At 35.8% G+C, this 16421-nt stretch overlaps 1 protein-coding gene across 1 annotated transcript in view; it reads right to left on the bottom strand.

Moving 5' to 3' along the window:
* The window catches only part of PARD3 (par-3 family cell polarity regulator), a 659823-nt gene that overhangs the window by 281629 nt on the left and 361773 nt on the right, over positions 1–16421 (bottom strand). Inside the window, exon 6 of the mRNA XM_027841563.1 lies at positions 2240–2319. Within this exon, the coding sequence (XP_027697364.1) occupies positions 2240–2319 (80 nt within the window). The remainder of the gene's footprint in view (positions 1–2239; positions 2320–16421) is intronic.

Raw genomic sequence — 16421 nt, 5'->3', positions numbered from 1 at the left:
CACACACACACACAACATAACTCTTAATTTCTCAAGAAACAACTGTGTAAAATTCTTGGGGGGAGGGAAGGAGAGGAGATGAGGGAGTAGTGATTTTATTTCCTTAAACAATCATCTTACAGGCAGCAAAACCTACTCTATGTCTATAGAAGAGAATGACAGTTCACCCCTAAAGGGTCACTGTGAGCAAAGCACTTCATAAGCCTGAAATCACTACAGAAATGAAAAGTGATAATTATTGTTATTCTTGTTACAATTCACTACTGTTTTTAAAATGTACCCAAAACCCAGGCAACAAAGTCATGCGATGAAATCATCAGTGAATCAGGATAAGAATAAACAACCTCATAAAACATCTCATTGTGAAAAAATGTAAATCTCACTTACTGTTTTTAAAGGCAAGAACAGGCACTTATAAAAATTACAAGAGACATGACAAAATATTTAGAAACTTTCTAATAAATAAGAGTTGGATTCTGTTTCCACCAAGCCCCCAGGACCTCCCTCTCCCCAAACTCCCAAATCTCACCACGCAGACATGTTTAGTGCAAACATGGGAGCAGCAAAAATCATGTCCTGAGCTTCATGGAAGATTTCACAAATCACTCCTAACTTTGGGCCAGGGAAAATAGACTATCTTATTTATAATTTATTTTATAATAATATTTGCTGAAGGGCAGCTAGGTGACACAGTGGATGGAGCGCCAGGCCCTGAATCAGGAAGACCTGAGTTTAAATATAACCTGACACTTACCACCTGTATGACCTTGAGCAGGCCACTGAACCCTGCTTGCCTCAGCTTTCTTATCTGTAAAAATAAGCTGGAGAAGGAAATGGCAAACAACTCTAATATCTTTGCCAAGAAAATTCCAAATGGGATCGTGAAGAGTCAGACACAACTGACCGAAACTACCGAACAACAACAACGTTTACTGAAACTCTTAGAAATTTGAAATTATGCTAGAAACTATAAGATCAATATTAATGTACTTAACAGTATAGATTGAATACTTGACACTTTTTTTTAAAGACAACTTCTATCCTCATAAATCTGGAAATCTAAAATAGAAGAAAATAGATAATAAAATTTTTTATAAAATGTTCAAAATGGAGACAAAATATCTGGCCCTTAGTATATAGCATTAATAATTCTTTATATCAATAAAATGCTACTACTGTTTTAATTGGTGATTCTTCCTTCAAAGCTAGAGACCTCAGAAATTATTTAGAAATGGATTTTGTTCTAAAATACTGGAAACTTGTTCTCACTGATTAGACCATTCTATACTTCACCTTTAGCTCAAAGGAAAAAGCTGTGTTTTGTGAGCCAAGCCTATTCTGTCTACTGAGCATGAGCAAAGTCATCTGATTGATACAACTGAATCTAAGTCTCCATATGTAGGGAGGGAATAAGAAAGAGCTTTGGGATTTGCTGAAAGTAGAAAGGGAGTTCTCTATGCAGGCTAAGGAGCCTCACAAGTTAGGTCTACACTGCCCTCTCCTGTCTGCAAGTCAATTCAGGTACAAGAGCATGAAAAAGCCTGGAAATACATGTGCTCTTTATATCATATCAAAAATTTATGCTATTACCTACAGCTTCAGAGAAAAATACATGGGTAATGTTCCTAACTCCAGTCCAGATGACATAGCTTGCACATCTGATATTTACAGGAGATCTGCAGTAAACCACAATACAATGTTCTCATAAAGACATGAGAGAATAGATTTAAACAGAAGAGACCTTAAATGGTCTCCACCTCACAACTCCTCATTTTATAGATGAAAAAAACTGAGGTCCGGAGAGTTTAAGCAACTTGCCCAAAGTCACATCGTTATGTATTCACAATAGTATAGGATTCAAACCGAAGTCCTCTGCCCCCAAATCTAGGGCTCTCTCAAAGAATGTAAAAAATGTAGCCATTCCTAAACATTAAAGGGAAAAATTTTTTTTAATTTCTTTCAAATGGTTACTAGCACTTGGTAACACTTAAAACTAAAAATCTTTAGGAATTTACAAGGGAAGCTTTGGCATGATCAGATCATATCTGGAATATTATTTCTAGACTAAGACATCATATTTTTCAAAAGATATGTGAAAAACTAGGAAATGACCAAAAGAGCTGGTCAGGATGGTGATAAAACTCGAAATGGTTACTCGGATGGATCAGTTCTAGAAATTAGGGTTGTAGTGTCAGGAGAAGACAAGGCAAGCAAAATGGAGATGGCTGTCTTCAAATACTTGAAGAGCGGTTGTCCCATGAAAGTGGAATCAAACCTGGTTGGCTCCAAAGAACAGATGTAGACAGGGAATCCAAGAGACTGAGGCGAGGAGAGACAATATTTCAGTCAAGGTGGACAGACCTACGCAGAGGCAAGCAGGTGGGAGATGTAATGCCATGTACTGGGAACAGTAAACAGGCCTCTTTGACCATTCATTGTTTGAATGCATGTGATCCAATAAGCTAAGGTCATTAAGAGAATGTAGAATATTTGCCAAAGACAGGCTCACAAAAATCATTCAATAACCTGGGCATACCTAAGTTGATGAGCGCATTTCAGAGTAAAGCTTAGAGACCTTTAGAAAAGAGAGGGACTTTATCCTATATGGTAGCATCTAGTCCAACAATCCCTAGCTGTCTTCAAAATCCAGCTCCTGGGGCTCTTCCTGTATCAGGCCTTTCTTGATCTGGTTCCCCACTCACTCCAGGTGTTTGTGCCACCTCAAATTACTTTGTGTATTTTTTAATCTTTTCATATTTGAATACATGTTGTATCTGTCCTACCAACCCTAGGTAGAACATAAACTCCTTGGGGGCAGGAATTAATGTCTTTGAATCCTCAGTGCCTAGCAGAGAATCTTTTACAAAATAAGCACTTATAAGTGTTTATTGAATTGAACTCATCTTTTTGAGTCAGAGCATTTGGAGTTAATGATTAGTTTGAATGTTTAAGGCTAAACTCTGTTTTCAAAAACTAAATTTATCTTAATTAGGTAGTATTGAAGATAAATATATTAATAAAACCTATCATGTGTGAACTGATGAATTGTTTCAATTTTCTGCATTTAGGACAAAAGCCAAGTTAAAATGATTATGACCATATCCAGGAAACTAGAGTGTTTAAAAATAAAGTATTAAAGGTGACACAGTCACTATGAGCTTTTGTTGTCTCATGATTTGTTTAGCTTACTTAAAAAATAGACAAGTGGAAAGAGAAAATTAGAACATTTTTTATATAGGAATTCTCCCTCTGCCATTACATGGTAATCTGGAATGCCTTTGAACATAATTCTGCCTAATAAAGACCTCTAATGAGGACCCTTGCCATTCTTTGTGAGCTCATTCATCAGCTCTATTAAAATGTCTGCATTCACAAGCTTACATCGGGCTTGGTCAGGTCCACAGGACCACAGTGAGTCAGGAATTCTGCTCTAAGACCTGCTCCTCAAGGTCTCAGACCAGCATCTGCTCAAAAAGTTAGGAATCACTTGCTATGTCCTTTTACAATGACCTTTTTATTAGCTTAATACTAAAATTTCTTAAATTAAAAAATAAAATATATTTAGAAAACAATTTAATTATATTTAATAATTTTATCATTTACTGTTGATTACACAATTTTGTTCCAATTATGTTCTTACTTTTGGTTTACTCAGGTTGTTCTCCTGGGGCTTAATTAAATAAGGAATTCATTATTTGTGAATGGACAAGAAGACTGGGCTTATTTCACATTAAAGATTACCTTATCAATATTTACAAGCTAGAAAGGCAAGTACAGGAAATAAAACTCATCATAATTTCTGGTATAAAAGCTGAACAAAATGATATGGCATATAATCAAGTAAGAACATATATTTATATATGTGTATATGTATATTATATATGTATATAAGTATATAGATATATGACATCATACTAATTACATCACTAACAGCTTATAAGGATTGAAAGAAGGAAACAATTTAAGCCATATTCAAAAGTAATCAGATTTCTCTTGAAATAAAAAGGAGTAGGTCAAGTTGTCTGTCCATAATTTCCACTAAAAATAGACTCCTCACAATTGACCAATTACAATCTTAACGGAGAAAAACAAAAAATGTTCTTGCTTTCATTTAATTCCACGTAGCAGGACATATCTATGAGGTGAAAAAAAAATACCTATAGAAGCAATGACTGGAGAGAAAACAACGTTGAGAACATAAAACAGGAATATTCTACACCAACCCTTATCCATTTAAGATAAAATATAGCGTTGAGTAAATGTATTTGTGCATGAACAATGTCTTATAGTCCTGATATAAAGACAAAGGAAAAGGAAGTACATTCTGAAGCAGCTTCACACTTTTCCTTTGTTATTCATATCAGCTTTTCAAGGACCAAAGCTATCTCTTTTTTTCCCCTTATTTGAGAAGTCTTTTGAATACCAAATACCATTTCCTATTCAGAAACCTGAATCTGTCATTAGGCAATTTCCAAAATAAGTCTCCTAGTGCTTTCATCCTTATTCTTTTTTATCTCTCACAGTCCCTGGTTGCCTGATTTGCAGATCTGTATCACTATGTAAGGTTTCAACTGGCTTTGGCAGACTCGGGTTCAGTTTGATCCCTTGGATGCTAAATGGAAAAGCCAAGCCTGATATGGTTACACAGACTGTGTTCTGTTCTCTATCACTTTGAAAATCACCTTCCACACGCTAGATTTGTTTTTAACACACAGAACTTCAGTTGTGAATTTTTATTCTGCCTGTGCAAGTTTTTAAAGTCATTACTTTTCAAAAGAATCATTAAACTATGAAAAAAATATGTTAGTCTTTTTTTTTTTAAAGGAAAGGTCTGGCAATAGTTTGGTCAAAGGTAAGATTTTTGCCTGGGTCAAAGATCCAATTTAACTCTAAGTTTCATTTCTTTTGACAGTTTAAAGTTACAATGTCAAGATACAAATCATACTTAATTTTTTTTTTCCTACCACATGCACAAAGATAGAACTGCAAACATGCAGGTGTCCCCTCAACACACCCGCAACCCTATGGTACCTTAGGTAATAAAACACTTGAAAGAAAAGCAATCTTGCCTTGCCACCATGGTAGCATAAGAAAGTTTTAAAAGATCAATTTTGTACCATGCCCTTGAGGTCGGAAAATTGGGGGAGTGAAACAGTAGGAATTTGAAAAATGTAACCTAAAAAACCCAAGGCATGAAACACAGCTACTAACCTCTGTTCTCCAAAGGATTCTTAGAAAAGGACCTGATATCTAAGGTTACCAGGACTTAAATCACAAAGGGTTTTAAAGACTAAAATCAATGAAACAAATTGCCCTCCAATGCAATGAGGTAGACAACACATATTCTCAAGTACTGGAGTAAAAAGCCCTGCCAACATCAGTTAGCCAAGTAGTACTTTAGAGACTCAAAAAATAAGAGAAAAAAAATCATAAAACTTCAATAAATCTGACCTCAAAGATATAACCAAATGCTATCACTCATTTTAGCACTTAATGATACGTGTCAGAGTCCTCAGACTTCTATTCATTACAGATTCCTCTTAGCATTTAACATAGTGGTAGAGTAAAATATTATGAACTTATAAAATTTCAGTTCCTTGCCTCACTATAAAAAGAACTTGTTTCATTTGGAAGAGTCCAGAACTCTCCATTAAAAAACTTCTTGTGATTAAAAGTAGTGTGATATAATTAAAAGAGTACTGGACTGGCAATCAGGAGACTTGGGTTCTAACCCACTAACTTTGCCATCTTGAGCAAGTCACTTTAATGTTCAGTTTTCTCATCAGTAAAACAATGGACTGTCACTAGATAATCTTTAATATTTTACTGAAATAAATTTTGAAACGATATGAAGGCTTTATTCATAAGGAAACTAGAAACTCCATCACTAGTTCTCATAGTGCAATTCTAGAATGAGTATTTTTTTTTTAAATGAGGTTCTGGAAGATAAGAGACACTGTTGGATAAAAAATTATAATTAGTGATCTAAAACTTTTTAAAGAGAAAGTTGCTTTCTCTAGTACCTCTAAAGTATCCAATAATCAAAATAACTCTACGTAGGTCATCCAGTTCTAGGGAAAGAAGAATAGAACACAATGGTGATCTCTGGTATACAGCTTGTTTCTTTAAATATATATATGTATATATGGATATGTGTGTATACAATATTTATATGTTTATGTTGTTATATTTATATGTGGCACCACAACTCTCTCACTTACTGAGATTGGGGGATGGGTGGGATGAATCTGAACAAAGCATCTTAATCGTAAGACTTCAGAACCTACAGAGGAATAAAAGTAGCTAGGTGAGCAAACCCCAGCACATTCCAGACCTCCTTAAAGGTCTAATTGAGGAATAATAGACTGATTAAAGAGCTTAGCCAAAAGAAGGCCAAGAGAGAAACTTCTAGGTCCATTGGCCAGAAGGGGATGAGAGGCAAAGTGGTTCAGAGGAAAAAACGCTAACTAAAATGTAGAAGGAAATGGGTACTCCTCCCTACCTGTGTGACCACAAAGAAGTCACTTATCCAATCAAGTCTCCAGATTCTTTATTTGTAAAATGGAGGACAAGGGGAGAGGGGGTAGATACTAGAATGTCTTTCTAAGGTTCCTTCCAGTCAAAAATCTATGACCCCAAGAAATGCCCTTTGTAGTTCTATGTCTTTCATAGGGTCGTGAAAAATATGAACTCACTGACCAAAGAGGAAAATTATGAAAGTGATGATTAAGGGAAGGAGTGGGGCAGGGAAAGGGAGGAGAGAATATGAGGAATGTTTTGAAAAATATTCAAAATATTTCAGGTGAATTTTATTGGAAATACATATATGATTATGAGTACGTTTACTGTATACTGACTGTAGTTGTAGGGTAAGAAAGTGGAGATCTCACTAGAGCTCTCATTACAGCATAAAGATTCTGAAAGACTATGCCAAGGAAAAAATTGTCTGGCAGATCTTACATTAAGACAGAAAGGCTTTGTATATGAGCTCAGCAATAGACTGAAGACCACTCTGGCTAACTGAGAGAGTTTCATCTCCATACGGTTGACCAACAGGTGAAGAATATTTGTTTTGGCTACAATAATCACAGAATGTCAGAGGTATTAGGAAGCTCAATGACCATTCAGTTCAATCTGTATCTAACAGGCTATGTCCCTGGGAAGAAAAGTTTTCCCTCATCATCTCCACCTTTCTTCAAATCTCAAATGAGCTATCAATTCCAAAGGAGACTTTTCCTGATATTTCTAATTGTTGATGCTTTCCTCTCACCAAGTCCAATTGAAATTACTTTCTATTTACTCTATATATTTGATATGTGTGAATCTGTGTTCAACTTGCTATTCCCTTTCCAGAAGAAAATAAGGTGCTTGTGAGCAGGAACTATTCTGTTTTAGTCTTTGTATTGCCAGCACATAGCACATGGTAATTGTTCAGGAAATCCTTGCTGAACTCAATTCACAGAAACAGAACATCACACTGTAATGTGACATTTCCTTTCTTCCTTCCTTTCTTCTTTCCTTCGTTTCTTCCTGATTTCCTTTCTTTCTTTATTATTAAGTGACTCAAGACAAGGAATTTGGAAGGCTTAGATCTGGTCATCTCTTAGGAGGAAGCAGACAAGAGAGAAGAGCAATATTGATTTATCTTCATTATCAGGAGGCCCTACGTCTCAAGAAAACCCATCACACTGAAATTGAAGATAATTTTCATGACTCTCAAGGGAGATGAATTGACTTTTTTGTGTATGATCGCCATTTTTAAAATTTTGTTTGCTATTAACTCCTAACACCAGCTACTAGCAGATTAAATCACATTTATGTATATAGGTTGATCAACATAGGTTTGCTTTATGATCAAATCTTTATTAATAAATGCAATTTAAGAAAATCAACACATGCTTTTAAGTTAGCTTATTTAATAATTAAAATTTTGCAGATGTTTATTTTTAAAATTTATATGAAGAGATTTTAAAAGTAAGAATCACTTTATATCCCTTGAATTATAAATATAAACTATTATCTGGCCACTTTTTAATTGGAAGTTAATATAAACATGGAATTAGAGCTTAACTGAATTTGATTTATGTATAATAGAGAAATTTATTCATCTTATAAGGTCTGTAGGCACTGTGTTCATTTAATAATGGGAGAAACCGAACATACTTAATGACAGCATACAGTAATTAGCTATTAGACCTTTTGTATAACAAGTAGGATGATGTTTTGTTCCAAATAATATTAAATATTCAGGGCTGAGTTATCACACACAAAAAATCTCAACAGGGAAGTTTTAGAGGTCCTGAGTACCAAAGTCAACAAGAACAGGAAAAGCACACTAAAGTACAGATTAACTGAAACACAAAGAAAAATAAATACATTTGAGATTTATAAAGAACTTTTCCTAAAAAGACAACCGAAAAGAATGAAAAAGAATGGAACTGGAATTTTTATCCTTCATCCCTTACCCTGAGTTAATATGGAGGCACAGTCAGGTAATTCTGTTACGTAACATGTGTCAGCAAAAGCCATAGCTCAGGGATCTGAAGGACAATATTAGTTTCAGAAACACATATGAATTACTGCTATTTTATATAATGGGAAAGCTCCAACACTGCCACAAACTGTGAGACTCTGGGCAAAATGTTTTCCCAGTCTCAGCCTCAATTTTTTTATCTGTAACATGAGAAGGTTGAACTAGATATTCTTCAAAGTCCTGTTCATATCTATCATTGAAGTACAATATAAAAATTATACTGGGGAACTGTCCAGATTTTTCATTCCCCATAAATTCACAATGGAATGTTTTCAGAGCACAGAACCACTAAGTTGAAATGTTAATCATTTGAAAACGCTGGCTCATCTTTTCTTAGATTTTTGTAAAAATTATCTGAGATCTATAAAGGATTTAAAACACCTTATTTAGAACATTAAAATGAGCCTCTATAACTTGATAATAAATACAGAAATACTTCCCCATATATACTTTTTTATCCACTTCAAGTAGCAGGTTTCAAAACTGCCACTTCCCCTAATTCCAGACCCACTTGGACTTTCCTAAAAGCAGCAGTTATAGGGACATACTGTGGCTTCTCCTTTCTCAACAGCAAATTACATATTCAGTTATTTGAAATAATCATCTTGAGAGAATGGTTCATACAAACATAAATTTGGAGCTATAAAGGACTGTTAGAGGAGATATAGTCCAATTATTGTCATTTTATAGATGAGGAAGCTGAGTTTAAGTGACTTCCTAAGGGCAGCTTGGTGGTTCAGAGGATAGAGTACTGGGCCTGGCATCAGGAACACTCATCCTCATGAGTTCAAACCTGGCCTTAGGCACTTCCTAGTTGTGTGACCCTGGGCAAGTCACTTAACCCTGTTTGCCTCAGTTTCCTTATCTGTAAAATGAGCTGGAGAAAGAAATGGTTAACCAGTCTAATATCTCTGCCAATAAAACCCTATATGGGGTAATGAAGAGTTGGACATGACTAAAAGGGCACAACAGGCATAAATAGTATGTGCCAAAACTAGAACTTAAATCCAGATCTTCGAACCAAACTCAACACTATTTCTAACCTCTCCTGCTCTCATATGCTAAAAAAAGGTGTCAGCAATTGTCCCTCTCTCTTTCTCTCTCTCTCCTTCTAGGTTAAACACTGAGAAAAGGTGGTGGTTTTGATTTTACAAATAGAACATCACTACCTCTATTAAGAATGTAGACCTGGATATGTGTTCATCCTAACTTAATTCAAAGTGGTGCTGTGGGGTAGAGAAATGGAAATGGAGGAAGGCGGAAGGGGAGGGAAGGGAAAGGGGGAGAGAGAGACAGAGACAGAGACAGAGAGACAGAGAGAGACAGACAGACAGACGGACAGAGACAGAGAGAGAGAAAGAGACAGAGAGAGAGAAAGCACTCTTCCCCATTATTAGAGCAAGGAATAGCCAACCACACTCCAAAATCTGGCTCCATAGAAATAAATTTTGAGCACAGATTTTGATGTTGTTGTTTGAGTATAGCAGCTGAATTACCACTAAAGGCACACTTTTATGAAGAATTTGCTGCTCACAGGAGGGAATCAATAAGCATCTTCAAAACTCAATTCATTGAAAAAAATCCACAAACACATGGAAAATGGAAAAGAGGCACTAGTTGAATTCCATCTTGAAACACAAAGATAGTCCTCAAGCAATAGATCATTGCATGAATGCTACAGTAATACTCACCAAGATTGGAGAATAACCCTTAACTAACTCCATTTTAGGATGTTATTGGCCACTACTCTCTGGAATTATATTTTTCCATGTCCCATTGATTTAGACTTCAATATCAAGGCCTACACACAACAGTAATACTACAGCAGAAAAGCATTAAAAGCAAAAGGAAAAAAAAAGCTATAAAATTAATGTGCTATTTTTCATTACACAAAACCATGCATGCAGAAGGAAGAGCTATTAGCCACATTTTCTGACAAATGTACATTAAAATTTGTTAAAGAGTGAAAAAAATGTTAATAATAGGGATCTCCTGTTGTAAGAATCAGGACCAATGTTATTTAATAGACTTTTAATGATCTGAAAGAGAGAGCAAACTGCAATGTGTTGAAATAGTATATACAAAGAAACCCACTTATATTAGTAAAATCCAACAAGGTCTTTAAAAGTTTCCAGAACGAACCAATTTAATATGATATGTACTGACTGATGAAATTTACCTTATTAATGCAAGGTAATCAATGTTGTTTCTATGTTTTGAAGAGACAACCATGTGCTGCATAAGCAACAATGAATGATGAGCAGATGTGAACAAAGTTTACTCCTATGATCAAACTTTCCCTGTGCTAATGTGACATATTTAATGCTATACATAATTGTTATTGTGGCATACCTGAAATTACACATAAATGGTAAACTGTTGATGAAAATTACTATAATTAGTATTACTTTTATTAGGCCTGCCCAAACTTTTACAGTTTTTCTCTTCGTTTCAGTTTTCTATTATCTATAATAATCATGAACCCTGATAGTTTTCCCTAACATCAAGTATGATTTATTCAACCCAAATATTAAAAGACGAAATTCCTGGAGTCCATAATAGTTGATGTCCTTTGCCACAATCTACCCTTCAATCATGGCCAAAAGTTGAGGTTCTCCTCCAATTCTATCATTCACCTGAGGGGCAGAGAGGTAACACAGTGGAAAGAGCACTGGGGTTGGAATCGGGGTGACTCATATTTATGAGTTCAAATCTGGCCTCAGACACTCCTAGCTGTGTGACCCTGGGCAAGTCACTTAACCCTGCTTGCCTCAATTCCTCATCTGTAAAATGAGCTGGAGAAAGAAATGGCAAACTGCTCCAGTATCTTTGCCAAGAAAACCCCAAATGGGGTCACAATCAGACACAACTGTACAACAAAACAATGACTACATTATATGGGAGAAAATTGTCCAGTGACAAACATGGGCACATCCTATTGAACTCCTCAAGAGCCAGGCAGGGATTACTTGTTATGCACACAATGACAATGAAACTGGTCTCATTGCTGTTCAGTGAACAAGATGCTCCATCTCTCAGCATTCCTTTGGCTGGACTCCATGTCTGTAATGATAGCTCTCTTAACTCTGCCTACTAGTTCCTCTAGCTTACTTCAAGTCTCAATAAAAACCCATCTTCTACAGGTAGAAATTCCGAACTCCTCTTCATTCTAGTGCTTTCTCTCTTTTAATTATTTCTTATGTTATCTGTATATAGCTTGTGTGTATATATGTATTTGCTTATTGTCTCCCCCATTTTATTTTGAGCTCCTTGAGGTCAGGGACTATCTTTTGCTTCTTTTTGTATCCCCAGCACTTAGCACAGTGCCTGGCACATAGGAAGGTCTTATTAAATGTTTATTGACTAATAGTATTGCATACTACATTGATCTTTTTATGTCTATTCCCTTCATAGACTAATATTTGCATAGACCAAGTCTTATCTAAGCTTTGTATCTTCTGCAATATCTAGCACAGTGCTCTGTTTTAAAACAGATGCTTACTAAATGTTCCTTAACTGAATGAGGACCATCTAGCTCTCTCCCATGTTGGGCTCCAGTGGACTTCAATGCTTGAGATGTCCCAACCACTAATCTCTGCTGACTACAACTCTCTCTTCCTTTAAGGTAGTAAAGGTGCCTCTTCTCTGATTCCTTCACTTAATTCTTCCTTGATTCTCTGAGACCACTATGGCCCTTTCTTATACAATTAATCATGTTCTAACTGGAGTTTCATGATTTTTGAGAAGGCAGTTTCACTGGAGTGAGGATGGAAGGTAGATTGAAAAAAGTCAAGGAATAAGTGGGTGGTGAAAGAAGTGACTATGAAATTCTGTTGTTGAGTGATTTCATTGAATACAACTCTTTATAACTCCATTTGGGGTTCTCTTGGCCGAAATACTGGAGCACTTTGCCATTTCCCTATCTAGTTCATTTTACAGATGAGGAAACTGAGGCAAAAGGGATTAAATTACTTGTTCAGGGTCACCTAGCTAGGGTGTGAGGCCAAATTTGAACTCAGAAAAATGAGTCTTCCTTGACTCCAGACCCAGTACTCTATCCATTGCAGCACCTAGCGGCCTCTATAAAATATCTGCAAGTATATATATACAAGTATATATGCAAGTATAAAATGTAAAAAAAAAAAATCCATAAGTATACATATAAAATACTATAAAATACCATATTTAAATGTGGTGGTGAAAAAAGGACCAGCAAAATAGGCAGTATCTGAGGTGGCAAAATCCATTGTAAATTGACTATCCACTTCCTAGAGCCCAATGACATTAAATACGTATATTTGAAAGGATGGTTTCTTTTTTGAATAAAATATTTCTGCACATCTCACAGTGACATGGAATAGGAACTAGAACTGTGATTTCATTGATGAAGGGAATTCCTAGATGAGGAAACTCCCTCTACCAATGCAGGCTAGCACCTTCTCTGCAGTTTACCTAGTTTCTCTGTATCTGAGAGTAACATTCACCACTTCATTAACATTTAGAATACAATGACAAATTCTGGAGGAAAACCCAAGGTGGTCTGAAAAAAAAAATTACCTACCATAACCAGTAGAGAGAGGGCGAAAAAAATCATTTACATGAATAACTCAGGCTCCAGGAAAAGTGGTTTCTAAGCATCTCATCTGAGGAAAGCTCTCCTTCCCAGCAACAACTGTCCAATTTGGATGGTATCTTCAGAGGGTTGACTGAAGCAGAGAAAGGTTGAGTGGCTTGACCAAAGAAGCACAGCTAGAAGGTGTCAGAGACAGCACCTGAATCCAGACTTTGCAGACTCAGAGCCAGTCTTTCTATCTACTATGCCAGGCTGTCTTTCTACATTTATAATGTTTAGAACAATACACCTTAGCACTGAACGAATATGGGTTACAATTTTAGAAAGCTACAAAGAGTTTAGAAGGTGAAAATTGCTATTCAGTTTATATAATTTCTAAGCTATTAGCAATTAATCCACCATCACAACACAAGCAGGATTTCCACTGCATTTTGCTCTATTCATTGTAACTACAGGAAATCTAAATAAAAATACTGGAGCATGAAGGAGGAATTATTCAAAATGGGAAAAAACACAAGGAATTAAACCTTCGTTTTATGGCAAGAACAAAATGGCTATATCTTTTTTCAGACTAGTGTGTATGGAAAATAGAATTCTTACAGAATTATTCCCTTCAAAGTTTTACAGAGATTTTTGTTGGGGAAAGGAGAGACAAATTTAGAACCAGAGAACTAGACACCTCACAGTTCACTTTAAACCACAGTGCTGTATTCAATTCAATCTCTTTACTCTATTAGAGAGAAACATATAACAGACGATGATTTTTTTTTAATCTAACTACATGGAGTTCTAAATAATTCACTGAAGTAACAACAGAATGTAAATGCACTGTTCTTTTCTAGCAGTAAGCCTTCACAAAAGTTAATAATGTGATTAAGGAAGAGCAATTTTAGAAGAGAGAGATATCAAAAGCATATATTGAAGAACAGGTACAAGATAAAGTTTCCTATACACTTTTTATAATTGATTCTCAAAAATATATCTGCCTTCAATTTAACAGTTGATATTTATTGAGTATATGGGTGGGTACAAAGACAAATAAGAAATGGTCCCTTTCTTTGCAACTTAAATAAGACAGAGAGGGACAAAACAATCTAGAATTTAATCAGTCTCAAAAGTTGTATGAAGTTAGAGAAGTAATAAATATGAATTGGAAAGGACTTTAGAAACTATTGAATGCTGATGTTTTGAAAACTTCAGTTAGGAAATTTTAAATATTTTTATAAATATTATATAACTACAACAGACTTGGTTTCTATTGTGATTTATTTTCCTATTTATTTTATTTCATACATTAAAAAAAAAACTTTTTTTAGGAGAAGGAATCCATAGGCCTCATTAGACTGACAAAGAGGTCAATGACACAAAAATAGTTAAGAATCTTTGAGCTAATCCAATGCATTCCTGAACAAAAACTTCCTTTACAATATACTCAAGAACAGTCTTCAAAATTTGCTTGAAGATATCCAGAAGCATATAATTCTATTTTTGGACAGCTCTAGTCATTGAGAAGTTTCTTTGTTTTTTCTCTTTGATGGGGGACTAGGGGAGGAGGTCTCGATTCTCAAGTAGCTCACAGTCTATGGGGGAGATAACAGGCAAACAACACATGTGTATATGTATGTACTTGCATATGTAGATGTAGGACCGGGAAAGGAAGGAGATAGGATTTATAGTTGAGACTTGAAGGAAACCATAGAAGCTAGGAGGCAGAGAGGAGGAAGAGAGACAGTTCCAGCCTAGACTGCAACCAGTAAAAATGTTCAGAACTGGGAAATGGAGTGATGTGTGTGACGAACAAACAGCAAAGTGGTAGATGTCAAGTGAATACACATTTATTAAATGCTTACTATTTGTCAGATACTATACTAAGTTCTAGAATTTAAAAAAAGGCAAAAAACAAACAAAACTTTCCCTTCTATCAGGTAGCTTACAATGTAATGGGAAAGAAAATGTGTAAAGTATATATAGGAGAGGAAGGGAGGGAGGGAGAGAGAGAGAGAGAGAGAGGAAGGGAGGGAAGGAAGGAGGGAGGGAGAGGTGGAGAAAGAAAGAGAGAGAGAGACACACACAATCTAAGAGGGGAAAGCATTAGCAGCATCTAGAGGGTGGGGGAGGTCTGAGAAAATGGTGGTGTTGGAGTAGGGGGCATGTATATTAGATTTTAAAGGAAATCAGGGAAACTAGGAGGCAGAGGTGATAGGATAGATAATTCAGTGAAATTCAAACTGGAATAGATTCTCCCACAAGCCACCTATTGACTTAGAAAACCATAAATTAATGTTATCTATGTTGAGTTCTATATGTATTTTGCTAAACATTTCCTAATTATATTTTAATCTTGTTCTGACTGCACAGAGATTTGTGGACCTTTGCAGAAGAAAGAATGACATCTCTAAGGTAGAATCAAATTGAAGAGAGAAGGGACAGGAAAGCTAGTGAAAAGGAGGGAAGACTGTCATCTCCCCAGATATAGATATCATGCCTTTCGATGAAGACAAAAAAAAAAAAAAAAAAATTTCTTTTTTCTAACTTCCCTGGCTTCCTTCAAGTCTCAGCTAAAATACTACCTTCTGCAAGACACCCTTTCTAATGACCCTTTAATACTAGTGCCTATTCTCTGAAATTACGTCTAATTTACCCTGAAGATATATCTTCCTCGTACACAGTTGTTGACATGTTGTCTACTCCACTAGACTGTGAACTCCTGGAGGGCAGGCAGTGTATTGCCTTTCTTTGTATCTTCAACCATTAGGACAGAGCCAGTTTCATAGTAGGAGCTTAATAAATTCTTGTTATTCACTAGTCTTATCACACAGTGAAGGGCAGCTGGGTGGTAAAGTAAATAAAGGACTGGGCTTAGAATCAGGAAGACTTCTCTTCCTGAGTTCAAATGTGGCCTCAGACACTTACTAGCTGTGTGATCCTGGGCAAGTTCATTTAACCTTGTTTGCCTCAGTTCCTCATCTGTCAAATAAGCTAGAGAAGGAAATAGCAAACCACTCCAGTATCTTTATCAAGAAAACCTCAAACAGGGTCACAAACAGAGTTGGCCATAACTGAAATGACTCAACAACAACACACAACAAATCACGTAGTGAATTCACATTGAGTTTATGGTCCGCTAAAATCCAAAGGAAGGAAAGGAAAGGGAAGTGACTACTGAAACAAGTAGATCAATAGGAGGCTATTGTGTCAGCAGAAGTTAGAAGAGTCTAAATGAGTAGAGTGGCCATGTGAGCAGAGAGCAGGGGATGTTTATAGTAAATACAATGTAGAACTGGCATTTTTCAATTGAAAATATTTGTAAAACAC

The sequence above is a fragment of the Vombatus ursinus genome, unplaced genomic scaffold (genome assembly GCF_900497805.2).
Source record: "Vombatus ursinus unplaced genomic scaffold, bare-nosed wombat genome assembly UNPS02014861.1, whole genome shotgun sequence".
NCBI classification, from domain to species: Eukaryota; Metazoa; Chordata; class Mammalia; order Diprotodontia; family Vombatidae; genus Vombatus; species Vombatus ursinus.
This window is presented reverse-complemented; position numbering and strand designations above follow the sequence as displayed.